The sequence below is a fragment of the Taudactylus pleione genome, unplaced genomic scaffold, assembly GCF_031769625.1.
Source record: "Taudactylus pleione unplaced genomic scaffold, aTauple2 ptg000189l, whole genome shotgun sequence".
Taxonomy (NCBI): domain Eukaryota; kingdom Metazoa; phylum Chordata; class Amphibia; order Anura; family Myobatrachidae; genus Taudactylus; species Taudactylus pleione.
The window spans coordinates 7,993,728-8,015,556 of NW_028284591.1; the positions used below are offsets into that span (position 1 = coordinate 7,993,728).

General features: G+C 42.6%; 1 protein-coding gene across 2 annotated transcripts in view; it reads left to right on the forward strand.

Annotated features, from left to right (window-relative positions):
• The window catches only part of SMAD7 (SMAD family member 7), a 30,059-nt gene that overhangs the window by 5,236 nt on the left and 2,994 nt on the right, over positions 1–21,829 (forward strand). The window contains exon 3 of one of the 2 annotated variants that reach the window (XM_088476490.1): positions 4,378–4,452. In XM_088476490.1, coding sequence (XP_088332616.1) covers positions 4,378–4,452 — 75 coding nt within the window. The remainder of the gene's footprint in view (positions 1–4,377; positions 4,453–21,829) is intronic. The other variant, XM_088476492.1, reaches the window with a different exon arrangement.

The following is a 21,829-nucleotide window of genomic DNA, read 5'->3' on the forward strand; positions in this document are numbered from 1 at the left end:
TTCAACTCTCTCCAGTTTATCTCTCTCTTTGACAAATCTCCCCCATAATCTCCTTACCCACACATCTAGGATTGTGCTATGTTATTTTATCATGTATATGATGAATCTTCCTGACTACATGGAAACACATGATAGCCATTTGACTCTTACCGTGATTGTATGTTGGTATATGCGTGTGCAGCATGGATTGTAGTTGATTGTTTTTATGTATGCTGAATTCTGAGACCTTCTAGTGGAGCCAGTGCGTTGGAGATTGCTCTGTGGGTGCACAAGCACCCCCAATATTTGCGCTGCCCTTAGTTATGCCCATGGGTCGGATTTTTTGATTTGTATGATGGATGCAATGTGAGCAACCCTCAACTATTTTTTTTTAAAAGTTGGCTCCCATGGCCATTGCAATGCATTTGCGGGTTTGCCTGCGGCAGGCTAAGGGTCCCACAATGTTGGGGGGACTGGTTTGGGCCTTGATTGGAAATCCCCACGCATTTTATGTAGTGGTTTGTAAAGCGCTGGCATCGTAATAGGACTGTGAGTGTGAGCTGCAGAACCCACAGAGCATCAATGTGCAGATCTGAAAGGAAAAGTAGCTCAGATCAGTGGAGAGGAAGTAATTAAAGGTGTCAGTCGGAAGGGTGGGAAAAATTAAATGTCCAAGTGATGAATGGTTCCTGCTGCCGAGTGCTGCAGCCACTGGTGGACAGCTGGATCCAGTGTGCTCAGTGATAGCAATCAGGGCACAGTGTACACACCGCTGTGTAACGTGTGGTGGCTACTCAGCATGTAACCTATTCCAGGGCGCATGGTAAGGCCTCAGGCAGTCTAGCTTAGTCTCTGGCCCTGATACGATAAAAGCGTGTAATGTGATGTATGTCCAGTCATTGGTAGTTGTCCCAGGCACTCAGTTGCACCTCTTGTCACTGTCAGAAAGGTCTTCAGGAGCTGATGGCCAAGAGCACCCACATTCCATTTGGCACACAGGTAATGCAGAGTTCCTCTGTGCTGCGGAGGAGAGGTTTGGACCGGGATCTTTGAAATGTTTCCCTTGCTTTGCTGCTATTGCAGAGACGATATTTCGGGCACGCAGAGCCTTGTGTTCCTTCTGTTCATCTCAAGTTACTAGGTGAGAACCAGGGACATCGTTTTGTAGTGGAACTCTCTGAAGTCATCACCAGTCTACTGAGAAGGAACAGATCAGGCCCCATTCTTCCGCTTAAAGATATAAAAAAAATGTCATATATAAAATCATTTGCTCAGCAAGATGGGGGTCATTTATTGGGAGTGAAGGGGATGATGCTCCAGAGGAGATGGGAAGTTAGTGAGAGTTAGTGACTGGTGGGACCATAACTGTATCATGACCATGAGTGATGAGAGAAGGCTGGTGTTGTTGTGTTTTTGGGGTAGGGTTATATACAGATATTATGCTACACCCTAGCCAATATGTTCATCTCACCTGGATGATGTAGAATATTGGGCGTCAGAGAGGTTACAGAGTATTGCAATACATAGCATGTAAAAGCAAAACGCGTGGACTAGGTGCGGCTTCGTCACACAATCGCTTTCAGAAACGTTTTATAAAGCATTATACAGTGTACTTATAAAGTATGTTGTGCCCAGTGTTTGTGCAAGCTCTCGGGTCTTTCATGCAAAGTGCTGCTATTCCCATCACACTGTACATATCTTTATGCAGTTAGTTTATTCCGTGTTCACTGTTTTGAGGAACACCAGTGACATCAAAATAGGGATCACGTTTCCTACGTGGCAAATGATAGGGGTCACTGATCACAATGCAAATTGAGTGATTAAAGGTTTGTGGGGGGGAAACAGCAAAATAATGCTTTTTGTGTGCAAGTGTACACCACATCTGGCCGCATTCAGAGTAACAGCTCTTTTACTAGTAAGATTTCACTATTAAGAATTTGCAATAGAACAGAGGTAGGCCTCGTGCGGCACTCCAGCTGCTGTGGAACTACACTTCCCAGCATCGTCTTTGCTGTTAGGGCATGCTACAACGATGACTTGGCATGCTTGGATGTGTAGTTCCACAGCAGCCGGAGTGCCATATGCTGCCTACCCCTGCAGTATGAATGCATAGGTCAGGTTTGCACCAGAAATCTCATATAATGTGGATATTTGCAATTAGTAGCATCAGGGGCACCTGCCAAGCTGCTTTGCCTGGCAAGCTAGATTGAAGTACCGACCGTACACTTACTTGCAATGGCTGTGCCCAAGGCACAAAATAAGAGTACATGAGGCATGACAATTGACTAGATTGTGAAAAAAAAAAAAGTCCCCAAAAGTCTTCACCGAGTTGTATCCAATCCTGGTTGGGGATGTTGCTCTGTGAGGAAGCGCATTTGTAAAAACTGGTGCTGAGGTAAAAACGTATTCTAGCCTAGAGGAACCAGTGAGAAATGTGATTCCATTCAGTAGAAAGAAAAAAGCATCTGAGTAATTGTTCTTGGTACAAAAATAAAGCCGTCCGGCATTTTTGTGGGCTCCATGCGAGAGCAGCCAGTATTTACCCTGCATGTAAAGACAATAGTTAGAAATTAAAAAATAAAAATATTTTGCCCCTCCCCCCCTTCTTGCAGTGCAGCCTGTTTGTCCAGATACTCAGTTACTCGTTCTTATTTTTACATTACTCCCACCTCAGAAGCAGGTCCTACAGCTCAATTTGCTGCCCTTAGTTTTGGGATGTTCAAAGATGGCCGCCTGGAACGTAGTAGCAGAGGAGGAGGAGGCGTTTGCAGAGGGAGCACACTTCTGTCCCTAGGTAGGCAGAGACAGCGAGAGCTCGGAACCCCAGTTGCTTCCTCTGTGCTGAGATGACAAAGAAAATGATGTCCCTTTTTAAAAAAAAAAATATATGTATATATTTTTTTGTTGTTACCCAGCCAAGTTCCTGTAATCACATAACCCAGGGTGTCGTTTCACGTGGGAGTCTAGCGCTTTGCGTCTTCCAGGGGTAGATCATGCCGTAGGGCTTTTCTGCATGTCGGTTCAGCAGACAATTGTGCCATTTAGCAACCACTTACACAGTTTACATTACTGGTAACAAAGGAGCAGAAAAATAAATATATAAAACATTTCTTGAAGACATGTAGAAAGTTACTGTACACTCTTCACAAGTAGCTCCACTTCCTGTCTCTTCTATTGTTTGTAGTTTGATAAAGTGCCTCCTGTCCTGTATATTCCTGTTATGGCTCACACTTAATTCCTCTCCCGAATTAAACTTTCAGTGGACCTGACTGGGCATTTTGTTGTCTGACCAAGGCCCACGTCCTCCTTATTGGGTATTTGCGTATTTTCAACTTAAACCGGGTGTAATAATATGACAGTGGGACTCCTGTGGTTAAATGATCAGGCGCTACTTCGGTATCAGACGTAAGCAACCTAGAAGCTCTACGGCTACTGTGGAACTACAAGTGCCATCTTTCCCTAAATCACAGCTTTTAAAAGACCCACCCCAAGCCAGCGCGCCTTGTTTGTTAGCCCCCGTCATTATGGGATGCGTCGTGGCTGATTTAAACTTCCGACCAGTAAATAAAAAATAAAAAACATTTTTTTTATTTTTTTTTTAGTTTTTAAACATATTTGTCCTTTTTGAAATGTATGCAGTGCAGCTCTCCACTGGATTTCAACCACAAGTGAAGACCCCCGATAAGGGCTGCTGCCTGTAACTTGCCGCCGACCCCCAGGGCTGCTGTTCTGTGTGCGCAGGATCAGAAGCTCATTAATGTACAGAGGACATTGCTGGGGAGATCCACATCTGGTTTATATTGCCTCTCCAATAGGATTCATCAAATGAGTTCTGGTTCATGTTTCCAGAGAACAGAAATTCTTATAATTTTTTAACGTTTAATCTTTTTTTATACAATGTTTTTTTTTTTTTTTTTAAATATTTTTTATTTAAGTAGATCTTTTTAGAAACACTTGGGCAACTCCCCGAGATCCACTTGGCAATCACATCAATGGCCTGCACCCTGAGTTTCTGGGCTAAACGCGTTAGTTGTGCCCCAATCGTTCAGGAATTTGTTTCTCCCGAGTAACATTATTTTCTTCAGTGTTATTTCAAACTAACCCAAAATCTGGACTACAACTCCCTTCGTCACCAACGCGTTTCGGCACTGCAGTTCTACGTCTCACCTGTAGTCTGCTTAGGAGCTGTTTGGGTGATTTACTGGTGATAAAACATTCAGTTTGATATGTTAGGTAAATAGGCGGTTAGGTGCCGGTATCTCTCTTGGGCTACGTCTGGTGTGTGCTGTGATTTTTTTTTTAATTGGTTTGAGGTAATATGTAAATGCCTGTATAGTGTCACTGATACTGACATATCACAGAATGTAGAATATGACCTAATACATTTTTCTCTTTCAGCAGATCCTTCAGACTGTGCGCCTTCCTCCACCGAGACTGGGGGAACTAATTACTTGGCCCCTGAGGGGCTTTCAGGTGAGATACCTCTCTTCTGTCTAACTAGATCATTTATACAAGTTAACAGCTGTTGTTTGACTTGCATTATACGTAGAAGTATATTTTAATGATTAATAGTCCATCTGAATTTGCATTTATGTTATATATTTTTGTTGGGGGGTGGGGGGTCCTCATTGCTTTACAGAATAGAGAATTGGAAGCATTGTAGTTTTCATGTGGCACGGGCTGGTCTGTGTCAGGGCCCCGTGGGTTGTGTTCACTAAATGAGATTTTGTGGCCACAGTAACGATGGACTTGCACGTTTACTAGGCAAACAAAAACCATTCTGCTATAGGACCTCAAGTCATTAAAGCTGAACGGAGCTGTTCTTAATTGGGCTGTTATATGTGAGCAGACCCTCATCTAAAAGAAGCAAGGCAGGGGTGGGAATCAAAAACAGAATTCACCAGTAAATTCTTCTCAAGTCTTCATTAAGAATTTCGCCGAGAGGCCCAACAGTCTATATATTCAGTTCCAGATGTCATATCCGTAAAAGCTCTTGTTAGTTCTGTAAAGGAAAAACATACTTTAAAGGGAATTTTTATATGGGAATAATCAGGCTGCATTGCATTGTGGGTATGGGTAACATTACTCCCTCCATACTTGGTGCCCTGCGTGGTGTATCTGTATAAAGCGTGGGCTATAAAGCCATTTTGTCTTTTCCCTTGTGTTCTTTTGTCCTCTTGTGTACCTTCATAATGTGTATACAAACGACTGTCTGTCTGGACCTTCTGTGACGTATGTGCGTGTAAGCATGGCCATTGAATTCTGAGGCACCTTTGAATTGGCTCTGCAATTGTTGTGTGCATGCTGGCACTTGTAGTTCACAAAGCCTGGAGAGGAGTTCCTTTTATTTATTTTAATAAAACGTAAGTCAGCGCCGCGGGCTGAGGACTTTTCATCTTGAGGGGTCTATTTACTAAGCAGTGTTAGGAGAAGTGAAAAGTGAAGAGTGAAAAGTGATAAGGTGCCAGCCAATCAGCTCCCAACTGTCATTTTTCAAACATAGCCTGTGAGATGGCAGTTAGGAGCTGATTGGCTGGTACCTTATCACTTTTCACTTCTCCTAACACTGCTTAGTAAATAGACCCCTGTATGAGATAAGCGCAGGTCAGCCTTGGCATTGGGCTGGAAGTTGCGGACCAGTTGTAACATCGCCAGTCTCATCGCCCAGCGAAGGCGATTACAGGATGGAGCTCGAGCTCAGGAAATAGCAGAGGCCCTCCTGTGAAATACCTCCTTCAGGAGGGAGATTTTGTGTGCAGCCTAATCTGAAGATTTGAGCTGGTAAAATTGATGTTTCTCACCCCCTCCTCGCTGTGTTTTCTGCGGTTGGTGTGTGGGGAGCCTCTGAAGCCAACAAAGGGTTTAGGGAGGAATTTAAAGTCATGGATGGATTTTATGGGTGTAGCTTGAGAAACAGTTGTAAAGCTGCTGAATTGGTGACTAACACAGGACTGTTGTATAACGCCGAGAGGTGGTCATTTAAGTTCAGAGCTATTAACGAGAGACCTGGATGGAAATGATGAGGCTGCCAGTCATAATGGGAGCGGTGTGGCTTATTGTAAACTCACTCTCTCTCTCTATATCTGTAATATATATATATAATATACATATATATGGATGAGGATGAGGCTGATAGGATCTCCTATCTCCTATGAGCCTCATCCTGATTCGAACGAGAGTACTCCCAACTGTAGGAAGAAGGTATGGTAGAAATATAGACAATCATTTCCTATGGTGGCCACCAGGGGAGCTCTACTCTTGGCTTTCTGGCAAACAAAACAATGGCAGCGCTTACATCTTGTCACTTAATTCTATTCTGTAGAATAATAATATGTTTGTGTTGACTTGGCAAAAGTGCAGAAAAAAATAAAATAATCAGAGTTCTCAGATAGGCAAAACATTGGTCACCAATCCCGGTGGGACCCTCTCTTTGCATGCCTATTGTGCGCTGTTTATTAAGCAACTAATTATCACTTTAAGGACTCAAAGTCATTCATAGAAAGCACACTAGTTATTCCATTTGTAATAATGGGCCACATAACTGATTGAAAGTCCTAATGTAGGTCCCCCCCCCCCCAAAAAAAACACACACACTAAACTATCGCTAGTGACAGCCTTATTGATTGTTCGATGTAGAAATGGGGTATATTTTATTTTTTATTTTTATGCTTATTTTTACTGCCAAAAAAAAAAAAGTCACAACCCTGCCTTTAGGATATTTTGAAATATACTCTCTTGAGCTTGGCGTCAGACGTCTTCGGGGTTTTTTTTTTTCTACACATATCAAGGGTGGAGATAATGGATGTTTCTGTTCATCTATCCGGATGGTTTTTGCTTCACCCCTAAAAAAAAAAAAAAAAAGTTTGTGTGTAACTTCAGCCTGGTCTTCTAATGAGGCTCTGATAAGTGTTGATTCATGGCGGAGGAAGCTGAACTGCGCTGGCCATGAAACGAAGCCAAATGCCTCTGCATAAAAAAGCATTTGTTTTACATTAACTCTGAATTAGTAGCAGCTCCATTCTGCGTGCCTGTGTGTAGCTTTAATGTTCAGCCTCGAGAGGAGACGTCCGAATCTGCAGGAGAGAGGCAGAGGAGAGGGCATCTATAGCATTCTGTCTTTTCCTACTAGGTTGCTGAAATCTTGTTGGGAGTCGTAGTTGTAGAGCCACCCGGGAGGCCACAAATTGCCTGGGATACCACGAGATACCTCGGATTAATGCCATAGCCAAGTAATGTGCGATGGGAGCAGGAATAAAGACAAAATACACCGGACACAGTAAATACCCCCTCCCCAATCTCCTTTCGTACAGTAACGTAGATCATTTGTAGGCCCGAGATCCGACCTATCGGGGCCGCTCTTTCTGCAAGCAGAGATTTTTTCTTTCCCCTGCTCCTGGCTGGGCCTCACTGCTGGCTTAATGAATGGGGCACAGTTCAGGGGGGTGGGATGGAGGTCGGGACTTGGGAGGCTGGAGCCAGAGACTTGATTCCTTTGGCAAAAGAAGAAAAAATGTAAATGCCGGAAAAAAAACCCCTAATCCCTGGAGGGCCCCTCACAAAAGAGCTGATTCCTCCTGCAAAGCAAAGCGCTGACCTTTAATTCACTTGTGCTGCCCTTTCATGTTGTATATGGAACTCCCACCCCCCCACCCCATACACACACCTCCTTTTCTATTCTTTAAAGAATCTGATTTTGGCACAGAAACAACGTTTGTGGGCAATCTTAATGACCCCTCCTGTGGTTTATCTCTCTTATCAGAAACAGCGCAGAGTTTTCCCCATGGTTACAGAGGCCAAACGATGTTGGTTTATTCCCCCTCCCCCTCCCCCCAATATCTTCTTCTGCAAAGCATCTTCCGAACTTCTTCCAACATCTCAGCAAAATAAAAAAAATAATTTGTATATTTAATAAATGTATCTTTTTATGCGTTCTGCTACGTGTGGCGGAACTCGGCAAGCTTGGTTTTTCAACTACTATTAAAATGATTTTTTTTTTTTGCTCGCGTTACTAAGAGTTTCATCAGTAACGATAGCAAATGAAAGCAGGGTGACGTTTCTGGCGGGTCCCTTGGATTCTTCTTGTGTATGGAGAATACAATGAGGGAGTTGGGGAGTCTGTAGTGTGAGGTAAGTCTCTGTAAAAGAATCATCTTCCTAGACTTCCTGAGCTGAGATTAACAGGGAGGGAGGGCGTGTGCCGCACAGTCATAAACAGCTGCCCCCTCCCTTTAAATACACAGATAAACTCTGTTTTATACAGTCAACTCGTACTTGACGTTTGCGTTGCCAGTCTATTTATATAGAACTTCTACCAATTCTGCAATCAAACTGAAAGGAATATGCAAAAATCTATCTATTTATCTATCTAAATCATATCTATCTATCTATCTCATATCTATCTATCTATCTATCTATCTATCTATCTATCTAGCTCATATCTATCTATCTGTCTGTCTCTGCCTGTCTATCTATCTATGTATCTATGTATCTATCTATCTATCTATCTATCTATCTATCTATCTATCTATCTATCTATCTATCGATCTACCTCATATCTATCTATCTGTTTCTGCCTATCTATCTATCTATCTATCTATCTATCTATCTATCTATCTATCTCATATCTATCTATCTACCTCATATCTATCTATCTATCTATCTATCTATCTATCTATCTATCTATCTATCTATCTATCTATCTATCTATCTCATATCTATCTATCTATCTATCTACCTCATATCTATCTATCTGTCTCTGTCTATCTATCTATCTATCTATCTATCTATCTATCTCATATCTATCTATCTGTCTGTCTCTGCCTGTCTATCTATCTATCTCATATCTATCTATCTATCTATCTATCTATCTATCTATCTATCTATCTATCTCATATCTATCTATCTATCTATCTATCTATCTGTCTCTGCCTATCTATCTATCTATCTATCTATCTCATATCTATCTATCTATCTATCTATCTATCTATCTATCTATCTATCTATCTATCTATCTACCTCATATCTATCTATCTGTCTCTGCCTATCTATCTATCTATCTATCTATCTCATATCTATCTATCTATCTATCTATCTATCTATCTATCTATCTATCTATCTATCTATCTATCTACCTCATATCTATCTATCTGTCTCTGCCTATCTATCTATCTATCTATCTATCTATCTCATATCTATCTATCTATCTATCTATCTATCTATCTATCTATCTATCTGTCTCTGCCTATCTATCTATCTATCTATCTATCTATCTATCTATCTATCTGGGTTTACCTTGCACCACACATAACCTTGAATGAAACAATATGATGCCAAGGTCCATATATAGTAATATTGTCACACTCGTCCAGTCTGCCGCAAACAGAAAGAAAGGACTGACACTCAATGCTGTCGTGAAGAAAAGTTGAGCTTTAATCCAACATGGGCATAGGCGATGTCCACCTGGCGGCATCCGTTTCAGCCTTGCTAAAGGCTTTCCTCAGGGACGACACATAACACTGCTAGCCTGGTTTAAATACCAAAAAAGGGTGCACACTGGAAATGATGTACCATGAACCATTGATGCTTCATCATTACACGGAACCCCTCATGTCTGTCTGCCTTGCGTTCCATTGTGGCAAGGCAGGAATGTTTCTGCGTGCCTTTGATCCCGCTTGTATCTCTCCCAAGCACAGAGGAGCAGCTTATGCAATAGACGTACAATTAGCGCAGCTACAGTTTCTTTTTAAAATTGCACTAAAAATAATAAAAAATTTGCTTTATTTCTTCTCTGTTGCCTAATTCACTTTCAAACCAGGTTCAAACTTTGTGACGTCTCATTATTGTTTAAAGGTCTTCTACACTTCCCAGAAAGTGACGCAACAGGAGATATGGATCTTGTGTATATTGTCATTGCTTAATGTTTCTTTGCCTTTGCGGGCCCAGCTTGTCAGTCCTGTACCTCATACAGGAGGCGGCCATTCTGTGGCCCGTCCCCAATTTATATTCTAATGCACGTTTCCTTGTTAATTCATGGGAACTAGCGATTCCGCAGAGTGCTCCATTTTCTGGCCAGATTGGAATTGATTTTTGTTTTTTTGGATATTTGAGAAACATGTGAGTGAAGGGATCAGGTAAACGGCACACAGCGGAGCCGAAGGCCGCACAGGGCCTCTGCAAAGTGACGTTAACATCAGGGGTTAATAGCGAGACAACAGAGTTAAGGCTTTGGATGAGACTAGGCCGCCTGCCAGACTGGGTGTACTGCTGTAAAGTACACATCATCTGACCGTGCCTGTGAGAGGCCAGGCCGGTGGAGTGGAGGGAAAAAAAAAAAAAAAAGGGACTTGGCAAGGCCTGGTGTAGCTTTTGGCCTGTTACGCCTTTTCTTGTGTCGGTCTCTTTCCTGGCAGAAACTTGTCCAAGCAGCTAGGGTGGGCTTCACAAGGCCGACGGGGTTGTTTTATCGGATCCAAACAACAGCGCCATGTTTGAATCTCTCGAACGCTGATTGCGTGTGCGCTGTCTCTTTTATTTTTTGGGTTCGGTTTTTGTTGGAGATCTTGGATGCCTGTCAAGTTTCACCCCCCCCAAGTTTACATTATGGCGGCCCCTATGTATGTTGTCATTCTGAACATGGCAGGAATGTATGTTGCCACTCAGGGCAGGGGGGGGGGGGGGGCACATAGCTGAAGCCCTCAGTGTAGTTAATGCTCTCCCAGTTTACGCTATCTGGCTGCTGCTGCCCACACTATCAGCTACGTGACTGCACAGTGTGGAAGATGAACATTGAATTCCTACTGGTGCCGGCTCCTGATGACCTGAGATTGAGCCGTCTAGGAGAATACTGTAACAGGCCACGAGGAGGTCACTGCCAACACAACCATCTTTCTTAAGCAGGATTAAATAACCCACGCAGCCGTCTGGCTGACTGCCTACTGTCACCGAGCAGCTTCCTTGCAGTTTATTTTCAGCTCCAAAGATTTGGGCTTCTGATCCACAGACTCAATTTGGTTGTGACACACAAATAAAACCTTAAGTGAGCATTTGCGGCTGCAGCTATTTCACATCTAGAGGTGCCCATCCTGCAGGTCCCCTAACAGAGGCGGGCAGCACGTGGCCTCCAGCTGCGGCGTAACCTCCTCCTCATAGCAGCGCATGAGCGGCGTGCTGTTACTTGTAGTTCCACAACAGCCTGACAACCACAAATTGATTGCACTGGGGCAATTTGTTATACGTGTAGCCTTTTTTCAATTTTTTTATTAATGAAATGAATGTTGTGACACTTGGGGTAGATGTCTTAACGCCTTGGAGAGAGATAAAGGACCAGCCAACCAGCTCCTGTCATTTTTCAAACACAGGGGCCTATTTATCAACGACTTTTATCATATGCAGGGAGTTTTAAAATTTGTTGCGTGTGGTAAATGGTGCTTCAGCCAATCAGCTGTAGATGGGCCCTGCAGTCTGTAAACTGTCACTTAGGAGCTGATTGGTTGGTACTTTATCTTTCTCCACTTTATCTCTCCCCAAGGCTTAGTACATCATCCCTTCTTAGTGATACATTTATCGTCACTATTAAATTCTGAGGCATAAATCAAAATCATGCCAAGTGACTTTCTCTGGTGAATGCTGTCTTCTGTGCAAGGAAGCAAAGTTGGTCTAATGTAATGTGAAAAAATAAATAAAAAATAAAGGGTTACTGTTTTTGAAATTTTTTTTTTCTTCTTCATATTCCTGGATCCAATGTTTCCCCTTTGCATATTTAGTGTTTATTTTGTGAGGCCGTGGAGAATGGGTTGGTACTTTAGTGATCTAGCCTACATTACGCTACTGTTGGTACAGCTCAATACCCTGAAGTATCTCTAGAGAGTTACCGATGTGGCGCTTCTATAATAGTATTCACCTTACTGGTACTTACAGGAAATATTAAGGCTGGGACGGAAGCTGCGTTGTTCCTTTTCTGAAAACTGTGCCAAGCACTGATCTCAAGAATAAGTATAAAAAAGCTTCTCTTTCAGTTAGTAAGAGTTTTTGTTTTGTTTTGTTTTTAATTTGCTTGGTTATTTATATTATTTGTGACTTAAAACCTATAATACCAGCGGATCACCTCTAATTTGTAGAGGGCTTTTTTTTTTCCACTGAATTTACTAAATTCATCAATTTTCAACTTCCTCCCCCAGACTCTGAGGCCAAGAAGGTTGAGGTTATTGGCTGCGGGCCGCCAAGTTTTGGTTTTGGCGGCCACTGGCCTCTTTTTTTTTTTTTGCTCCACACCCTGTGTCATTATCTTTGTGCTTCACTTATAAAAAACCCCCCCCAAAAACTATTGGAATTTTTTTCTTCTAAAGTTTGCTCCGCCTTTATTTTTCTCTTCTCAGTTTTTGAAAGCAATATGCCACTAACAAGAAATAATGGGGTCTATTTATCAAGCAGTGAAAAGTGTGGAGAAGTGGACCAGTGGAGAAGTTGCTCAAAGCAACCAATCAGCTCCTACCTATTATTTTATAGACTGTACTTGATAAATGCTACTTGAAAGCTGATTGGTTGCTGTGGGCAACGTCTCCACTGGTTCACTTCTAATGTAACAGACTGTGTTTGCCAGAAACATGTTAATAAAAGCAAGAAAAAGCACATTAAAAATAGGAAAACTATCCACTGGTTTTAATGTTGCACAGTTGCATGTAAAAGGTTTGATCGCTGCCCGCCCTATTACTTACCTGGTAAGGCATGCCACCATTTTGTGGCCTTGAGCAATCTTCAGGAGAATGGAACTTTATGAAGTGGTGTGAAACAAGGGACAACGTTGAGGTAATCTGTGCCTCAACCATGAGAGCGCAGTAATATATGAGCAAGGCCTTTGGGGTACTTCATGTTTGAACCGATATGTATAAATTTCGGGCCGCGAACTGGCTGCTTTCACTGGGTGTCTGTGACAGGTGTTTCTTTTTGTGGTTACTCTACCGCACGCAGGACTGAAATGTGTTATCTTTTGCAGTGGTTATGCTGAATGCTTACTGTACACCATGTACTAAGTTGACAATACAATATATGGTGTTTTTTTTTTTTTAAGTCAGTACTCCCTTGTGAGTCAAAGCATGTTGTTTGACAGTTAATTATGGTTCCCTTTGTAGACTAACATATTAGTATAAGGTACTAACACCTCTAAATTAAAATTGGGGGCGTTACCCATAGTAACGAATCAGATTCCAGCTATTGTTTATCTTCTACAGTATAGAAAATGAGAACCAGAATCTTGTTTGGTTGCTATGGGGAACACCTCAACTTTCTGTTTAGACATTGTAGTAAATCTACTTCATTACGAATGAACATTTAAAAGAAAATGACATATATAAATATAATACATGATTAACATTTTTACGTCACAACATTCAGCGGTTAAAAGTATAATTATATATTATTGTGTTGTGAAATGGCCATTATTTAAAGACGGCCAGCCATTATATTTGAACTCTGAGTGGAGTTTTTAGAGCTTTTATGATACGGATCCAGAGACAGGACAGCCATCACCCATACATGCACGAGAGGCAGCCATTTTGTTTGCTAAATCGGTATTCTCCTAGCCAGAATGGCAACGCCAGAATGTCAGCAGGTTATGAATGTTGATATGGGCATATGGTCGACAAGAAAAAAAATGTTGACGGCGTACTAATGTCGACTTTTGTCATGGCAACACCATGATGTCAACAGTACATTTTTGTGTTAGGTTTAGGGTTAGGAGTTAGGCTAAAATATGCATTGTGGTGTCAAAATGTTAAATGTCGACATTTTAACCATGTTGATGTTTGTGAATGTCGACATATTGCTTGTCAGGCTAATGTCCATGTTGACATTCTGACTGTCGACTTTACATACCACACCCGCTAAACCATGAATTAGCCAACTGGTTTACTAACAACTAGTGCCATTGCTGAGGCATGAGGCATAAAGTGTAGGATGCCGTGATTTATTGCCATGATATAACACACAGTCACCATTTATAGCCGGCAGACACCATTTATAAAACTTGTCTGTGTTTTATATAAATATAGCAGACAGGAGAGTACACGAGGGCATAAAACTAGAGCAATAATTGTACTTTAACCTTGCTCTGACGTCTGTGCCTGTTAGACATGGATCAGATGTCTGTGTTCCTGATCTCGCTGTCGTGTCTCCTAGATATTAAGGTTTTTAATCTTAAAAGGTAATATCGCCATGTAAACTGTAGTTTGCAATCACATTTACAGTAGTATATATGGAATACACTGAAATAACACTGTCCCTATCACCGATGTTCAGGGCACATCGGACTAGGGGTCTATGTACTAAGCCCTGGAGAGCGATAAAGTACCAGCCAATCAGCTCCTGTCACTTTACAGGCTGTGGGTGGGATACAGCATCCTGAGAAATGCAGTCAAACCCCCAAAATGCGGGTTTGACTGCATTTCTCACATGCACCAAGCTTGCTTGTGGTGGTTAACGCCATCTTCCTGAATACGCAAAATGCCCGCCTGCGATGCGTCATGCATCCCGACCTGTATTTGAAAAATGAATTAGGAGCTGATTGGTTGGTTCTTTGGGCCTGATTCAGACCCGCTCGCGAGCGCACAGCGCTCGCAAGCGGGTCGATGACCCCCGAATGCACATGCGTCGCCTCCAGCGTGCACATGCGCGATACCCCTACTGCGAAGGCAGCTCCGTCGCAACGGGTCTCGCTACAAGACGGGGTGGCTGTCGATATTGATTGACAGCTCGCCCCGTTTTGTAGGCGGGGAGGGTGGGTGACTGCACAAACGCAGGCGTTCCCTTAGGAACACCTGGCGTTTGTGGGCGGCACTCGTGATGTCAGTAGTGGACTTCCTGCTCTATTAGAGCAGGAAGTCCACTCGGGCTTGCGAGAGCTGAGACCCTACTATAGGGTCTTCTCGCAAGCCCGATGGTCTCGATAATCGTGACCCTCGCAAAGGCCGCTCGCAAAAGCGCTTAGCGAGCGGCCTGGAGGCTGCAAAAAAAATGTAAAAACCACCGCCCTGATTCAGAGCGAGCGCTCGCAAACAGCGAGTGGCTCTGAATTAGGCCCTTTCTTTATCTTTGTCCATTTTATCTCTCTCCAAGGCTCTATATATCTGCTGTGACTATTCAGATGTACCAAAGTATAGCCTCTTATTGGACTATAGTGCGGTTTATTTTAAACCTCTATATATCTGCTGTGACTATTCAGATGTACCAAAGTATAGCCTCTTATTGGACTATAGTGCGGTTTATTTTAAACCGCCAAAATAATGCACATTTTGCATATAAAGCTTAAGCATTTAAATATTAAAAGTATAGAAATCTCAAGTTTTCAATGACATAAATGCTAATAGGGATTATCGATCCCAATGGAAACGGTATCCATAGCACAGAAGTTGTTCATAATTTAAATATGTGCAGGTTCTCCGTTGCGTAACCGCCTAAATCTCTTCTTTTTTTTTTTTTCTTTTACTGCCCAATTTGAAGACCACGAATTCGAAACATTTCAGAACGCCAATTACTTATATAAAACAAATAACTGTGTATGCAAACTTATTCCCCCCACCACCTCTTTGCACATGTCTGTACATCAACGCGCTGCTGTATTTTTCCAGCGAGAGTATATTCCTGCTGCCATAAATGTGCGTGTGGATGTGAGTTTAGCATGTGCTTAGGAGACTTGATTAGATTATGAAGGCAGACACAAGTAATGATTAACTTTTTCAGTCTGCATACTGTCTCCAACCTGGCTCCTGCTGCTGGTGTGTTTCCCCAGCTAAGTACTGTCGCTCTGCAAAGAATGAGAAGGGGTTGGGAGTAGAAAGAAGTTATAGGGGGAGGGCAGAAAGCAGAGAGCCAGGGATTTATCTCTCCCCCCCATCAGATCCAGCACTGGAATTTATTGAGTGGAATGTTAAGAAATAGTATCTCATGCAAATGGTTTTTTATAATTGTTCAAAGAATAGGGAGGAGGGGGAGGGGGGGAGAGTTTGTTTCAGAGAATATTTCAGCACAGAGACAAGTTGCATTAATGATTGCACATGTATTTATGGTAGTACCTTTTACTTTGGCGCTTTCTAGTGCCAAGAAGACACATCCCCCCCCCCCCCAAGTGGCACATAAGCAGCTCTTCATTTTGTGTGCCCGTGGTCGGCGAAAAAGTAACCGCCTTCAAATGATAATATACATTTTACTGCCTATTGAAATTTGAGGTAGAACGCTGTCTCCCATCCGTATAAAACATTTTTTACCACAGGCTGAGCGTTACCATATAAAAGGGTACATGGAACGGATGACGGAACAGATCCACGTTTGCACTGAATTTTACTTTTTCCTCTCATGTTTTTGCAGTTAATTCTAATGTCCATGTGACAGGGAAAGGCCATATCCAGCGGCCATCTTGTTTTTTTTTCATCCTAGCTCATCATTACTTTATGGCAGCGTGGCCGCTTGATCAGATCCACCAATTTAGGTGCGGCGCATACAGCAGTGTGGCACACGTGGTTTAATGTGTTGCTATTTACTCGCGTATGTTTTTTGTTGTTTTTGTTGCCTTTTCAGCCCATTTTTTTTTTCTCTTTTTTTTTGTGGCTGCTTCTATTTTCAGACATGTTTTGCTAAAGTGACCTATTGTCCGCGCCTGATGTCTATTCATATGCGTGGAAAACTGCTTGCATTGTTTTACAATTTCACCACCTTTCTGGATGTGTGCTACAGAAACAGGAGACGATCTGTGTTATTTGGAGCTTGGATAGTGCAAATGTGCTCGGTTGGTTTAATTGACTTAGGTTAATGCAAAACACTTTGATGCCTCAGGTTCCCCCAGGCCTAGCACTTATTTATAAGGGTTCTCGTGTGTGTGTGTGTGTGTGTGTGTACGCGCGCTTGTTTTCCTTATAATGCTCTGATCCCTGGAGGGTATATTACATTCTTTCCTGTCTCTCTCATCTTGCATCTTTTGTTTGGCTCTAGTTTAAGAATGATGGTTTAAAGAAATCTCTTTCAATATAATCATGTCTTGAAATCTTTCGGGCGCTAACTTTTTAAATCCCCCCCTCTGGTGCAGCCAATGGGATGATCCAATCTTTGATCTGTCGGTTGACTAGAAACTAGTGAGATTACCTTGTGCCTCATGCCTCAGCAGTCATTGGTTCCTTCCTAGTAAAGTGGTAGGCTGCACTGGCCACCAGTATTGGCTTACAAATTGGCTGCCTCCACAGCGAACGGGTGACATATAGGATTTGATAAAGGTTTTGGGCCTGGATTAGCTGAACGGCATTCTGGTGGTAGGTAGTTTCAGGCCGAATGAATTTTTTTTTTTGCTGTATTAGCAATTTAAATGTCCAAAAGTACGTTGCAATGTACTAGCCAGCTTGAAGGATCCGACAGACGTTGCACAGTTTTGTGACTTGCGGGCACGGAAAAGATGAAATAAAATTGGGTGTCATATTTGTAAGAGATGTTTCTGTAGGTTACTGCGGTGCACACCGGAGGCCATTCCTGGCATGCAAGGGTTAAACAAACACTCAGCATCACACATACTGTAAATACAATGTGAATTGGTCTTGGCTTCCTTCTATATCCCACCCTTCCTCTAAGGCATTTTGCTATTAAGCCGAGTTTAACTTCAGCCTACAAAAAAGCACTCTATAATTTGCATGGCTGAAGAGCCTCTGAATCTTGGGATGTAGGAAGCCAGTCTCTCTTCTAACCACTGGAGTCAGACAGACAAGACCTTTTTTTTCCTCTTTCTCTTTCTCTCTCTCTCTCTCTCTCTCTCGCGCTGTCTGAGACCGTCACAAAGAGAATCGGGAGCTGTAGTAACAAGTCATTATCTCTGCTAATTATGCCGGAGGATTGCATGTCTGTTTTGTTAGTATAAGATCCATCTATCCTCACTTGACTATACCAAAGTGACAATTGTCCCCCTCACCCACACACAACATTTGTTCCGCCCGCCGTAGAGGTGGCGGCGATGCAGGGTTGGAAGTAAAACGAGCGCACGTTGTTCCAAAACTACGTGTTCGGAAAATATGCGGATATTTACCCGTATGCAGACTTTTTTACGCTTCTGGCGGTGTACCCTCCCCTCCCCTATGTTCCCTCCCGGTTTGCTATCAGTCCTCATGAGAGCGCACCGGCACCTAACCTGTACTATGTGGAAGATACGCCAGGCGCATTTAAGCTTATGTCCAACGCAGTGTGACCCGCAGTTACGCAGATGCACGCTCTCTGAACTCTGCCTCCTATGAGAACGCCTACGTTAGGCCTCTTTGGTCATCAGCAGAGACGCATTTTGAAATACGCATCACCCTGCTTGAGAATGCGCAGAGCGAAAACACACAAGGTGCTAATCAGAGCCGTAACTAGACTTTTTGGTGCCCTGTGCCAGAAAGAGCATTGGCGCCCCCCTCATTTTTCATAATGCACCCAAAAAAGGGGAATGGCCTCATGGGGAAGGGCCAGGGAAGAGACAGGAGAGACCAGGAGATGCTGGGGATGAAATAAGAGGAAGCTACAAGTGAGAATAATAATAAACAGAAATTTGACAGGCCCAAACAGCGCCTCCTGACCTGTGGTGCCCTGTGCGATGGCACCGGCCGCACTACCCTAGCTACGGCCCTGGTATTAATCCTATCCAGTTTTCAATGATAGACTATTTTCCTCTACACTTCCTGGTGGGGGCGCTGTAGAGGCTGCCTCCTTGCTTCTGTGATTTATTTTACATAGATCAGCCCCTACAAAGGCCCGATATACAGTTCTAAATTATATCCATATGTTCATGTATAAGGGAGGGAAACAAATCACAGTTATGGCATTGTTATAGATCTAATGACTAGACATCAAGTCAACAGTGCTGTCCTTTAAAACAGAGCTTAGTCAACGTATTTATAGTGTATCTTGGCTTGGAACCATTAAAAAGTTTGGCAATTATTTAAAAAAAAAAAGAAAAATTGTCCTTGGAGCCCAGTGTCATTGAAGAAGCTGGTAAAATTCATTCATGAACTGTAGACCCCCCCCCTCTCTCCTCAATAACTGGCCTGCTCATTGCGCGCCAGGATGGATCATTTTATACGCTCTGCCAATTAAATAAGCCTTTGTATGTGGCGATGAGCGGCCTGTTATGTGGTATTCACTAATGCATACATAAACACACACAGGCTAGTCTAGCTCCCCATCGCCCCCCTTCGCTGGAAGGCTCTTTTTCATGTTGGGGTGTAGAGGGAGGAAATAAAAATAAACAAAAAGTGGAACGAAAAATGAGAAGAAAAATAACTTAAAGGATTTTTTTTTTTCTTTTCCTGGTGGTTCTGAAGAATTTCATTTTTATTCTGCTAACTACAGACTTTTTCCTCAACCCCATTAAGGCAAATACCAATGCTCTGCAAGTTGCACGTTTATTTATCTGAATCCCCCTCACCCCCCACCCTCCCGTCTTTCCCTAAAATACATTTAGGATTACGGATTATTTTTGCATGGTATCGGCCTTGTGGAAGCGCTTCCCTGGTTAGATGGATTATAATTAAGATCTATAGTTAATTCAACATTTTTTTTTTTCTCTTTATTCTGGGTAGGTCATTGGCCTTTTTGGAATTTTCACAGGGGGTCAGTCTATGCCCTACTACCGTCTTTTATATAGCGACAAACCTAAAATACTTTGGAGATTCCCAGTCGTAGGGTATCAGAAAAACACATGTAAGCAGGAGGATGTGACCTTAGGCCAGGTAACATGGCATAAAGCGGCTTTAGGGCGGTAACGTCTTTGAAGATGTTCTGCAGCAGCAAAGGCATTTATAATGCACATCATTATGGATGACTGGCAACACACCAGGTGCTTATAACTGGAAACTTTTATTTATCCTCTCCCCCCCCACAAATATCCCCCTTTTGTTTGTCTTATTTGGGAGGGGTCTGGAAAAGCTTCTCTGCAGCACAGGCAAATAAGAGGTTAACAGGAGACTAGCTACACTCACCAAGCCTGCAATTTATTTGGGCTCGGCAATTACCATAATCTGAAAACTTCTCCTTACTGACGTCTGTCTGAAAATTGCTGGGTGTACTGGCGGGCCCTGGAGATGAAAGGCATAAAATGCAGTCTTAAGGATTTTCTTTCACGCAACAGGGTGGCTGCATCGAGTCAACTTACAGAGACATTTCCTGAAGTTTTCTTTTTTTTTTTTTCTTTTTTTTATTAGTTTTTCTAAATGTATAAGTATTATGGGTTTGTGTGTGCATCTACGTGTTCTAAAAAGCTGACTTTCTACCCTCTGAAATACAATCCTTAAATGGGCCATCTATGCCCCTTCCCCCTACTGTGCCCCCCCCAGAATAAAAGTATTTGATTAAACTTCTTTTTCTATACCTCTTACAGTTTTTACAGCGTTATGCAACTTTTTGTGTGTGTGTGTCTGTGTGTTTGTGTTATGGTTTTATGCTTGTTCCCAACACTTTTTTTTTTTTTTTTCTTTATACTTATAAATGCTTCTCTGAGTTTCTGCATGAAAGTACTGAAGTTTCCAAAGGTTAGGTGAAAGGTAATTTGATAGTTTTTCCTTGCTTCCCCTCCCTCGTCACCCTGCTCTCCCCCCTTTTTTTTTTCTCTAACCCTCCCTCCCTCCTGATTTTTTTTTTTTTTTTTCCTGCTAGCTGCCTTTTTTTGGTGCCAGGTTTCAATCGGATAGAGATATTTCAGCAAAGTATTGTGAGGCACCACGAAAGGGGAGACTGCAGCAACCGAGTACACACACCTAAACTTGTCCGAATTCCTCCAGCTTACTTGATATGGAATTTTCTAACTCTTCCCCCCTCCCCGTACTATATCCCAGCCTCCCCACACAATGCTCTCCCTCCCCCCCCCCTGCAAGCATCATTGTCCCACAGCCTTGAAAAAAAATATATAATAATTATCTGCCAGATTACCTTACAAGCCGATGAATATTTTTAGCATTTTCCTGGCTTTTCAATGTCCCCGGAAAAAAATAGTGTTGTTTGCAGACTCAGCCAGTTGTATTACTAAAGTGTGTGTTTGGCGAGTGCTTTTGTGCAAACTTTTTTTTATTTGATTTTTTTACATTTATCGTCCTGTTGCTTCTAGTGGATGTGTCTGGGTGGTGTTGTATGGAGGTAAACAAGCTTCCTTTGTAGCTGGGGGGTGGCTGGTTGGTGCATTTGTTAATAGAAATATACAATTAAGGCCTTAGTGCAAGGCTGCCGGTCTCCGCCCTGCAACACCACAGGTCAGATCTAGATCTCAACTTCGCTTTCTATAACATAGTGGGCTGTACACGCGCTCTCTCATTCTGTCTCAGAACATTGCATGCCACATGGCCACAGTTATTATAGGTGTATCGTTTCGTGGAAAATAATCTGGTGTAGCATAAAAACCGTAGACAGGAAAACTCAGTTGGCGGCGATGCTTGTTTGTTTCCGCCTTTTCCGCTGTGTGTCCCTGTACGCAACAGCCTACGAAACTCCCATAAGACTCCCCAGCTCCACTCGTTTTTTTTTGAGCCACCTCCCATGCGTATAAATTTGTTCTGTGCCACTGTACAAACAAAATCGTGACGCATGGGCAGTGCGACTCAGCAGCACGTGAAGACGGAGAACATTGCTCCGCTGTGTTTGCGTAAATTACTCTTTATAGCTTTATGCAGTTTCTGTAATGGGAATTATGAACTTGTATTGCTGAATAAAGCTCCTGGGCGGTGCACTGTTTAAATATTATTACTAAAACTCAAAGCATTTTTCATTTGCTGACTGCATTACCTTCCCATAACCTCTAGGTGGCACTGTTGATATAGGTAATTAGAAGCCAGAGCAATAGACATATTAAAACATCCATGTT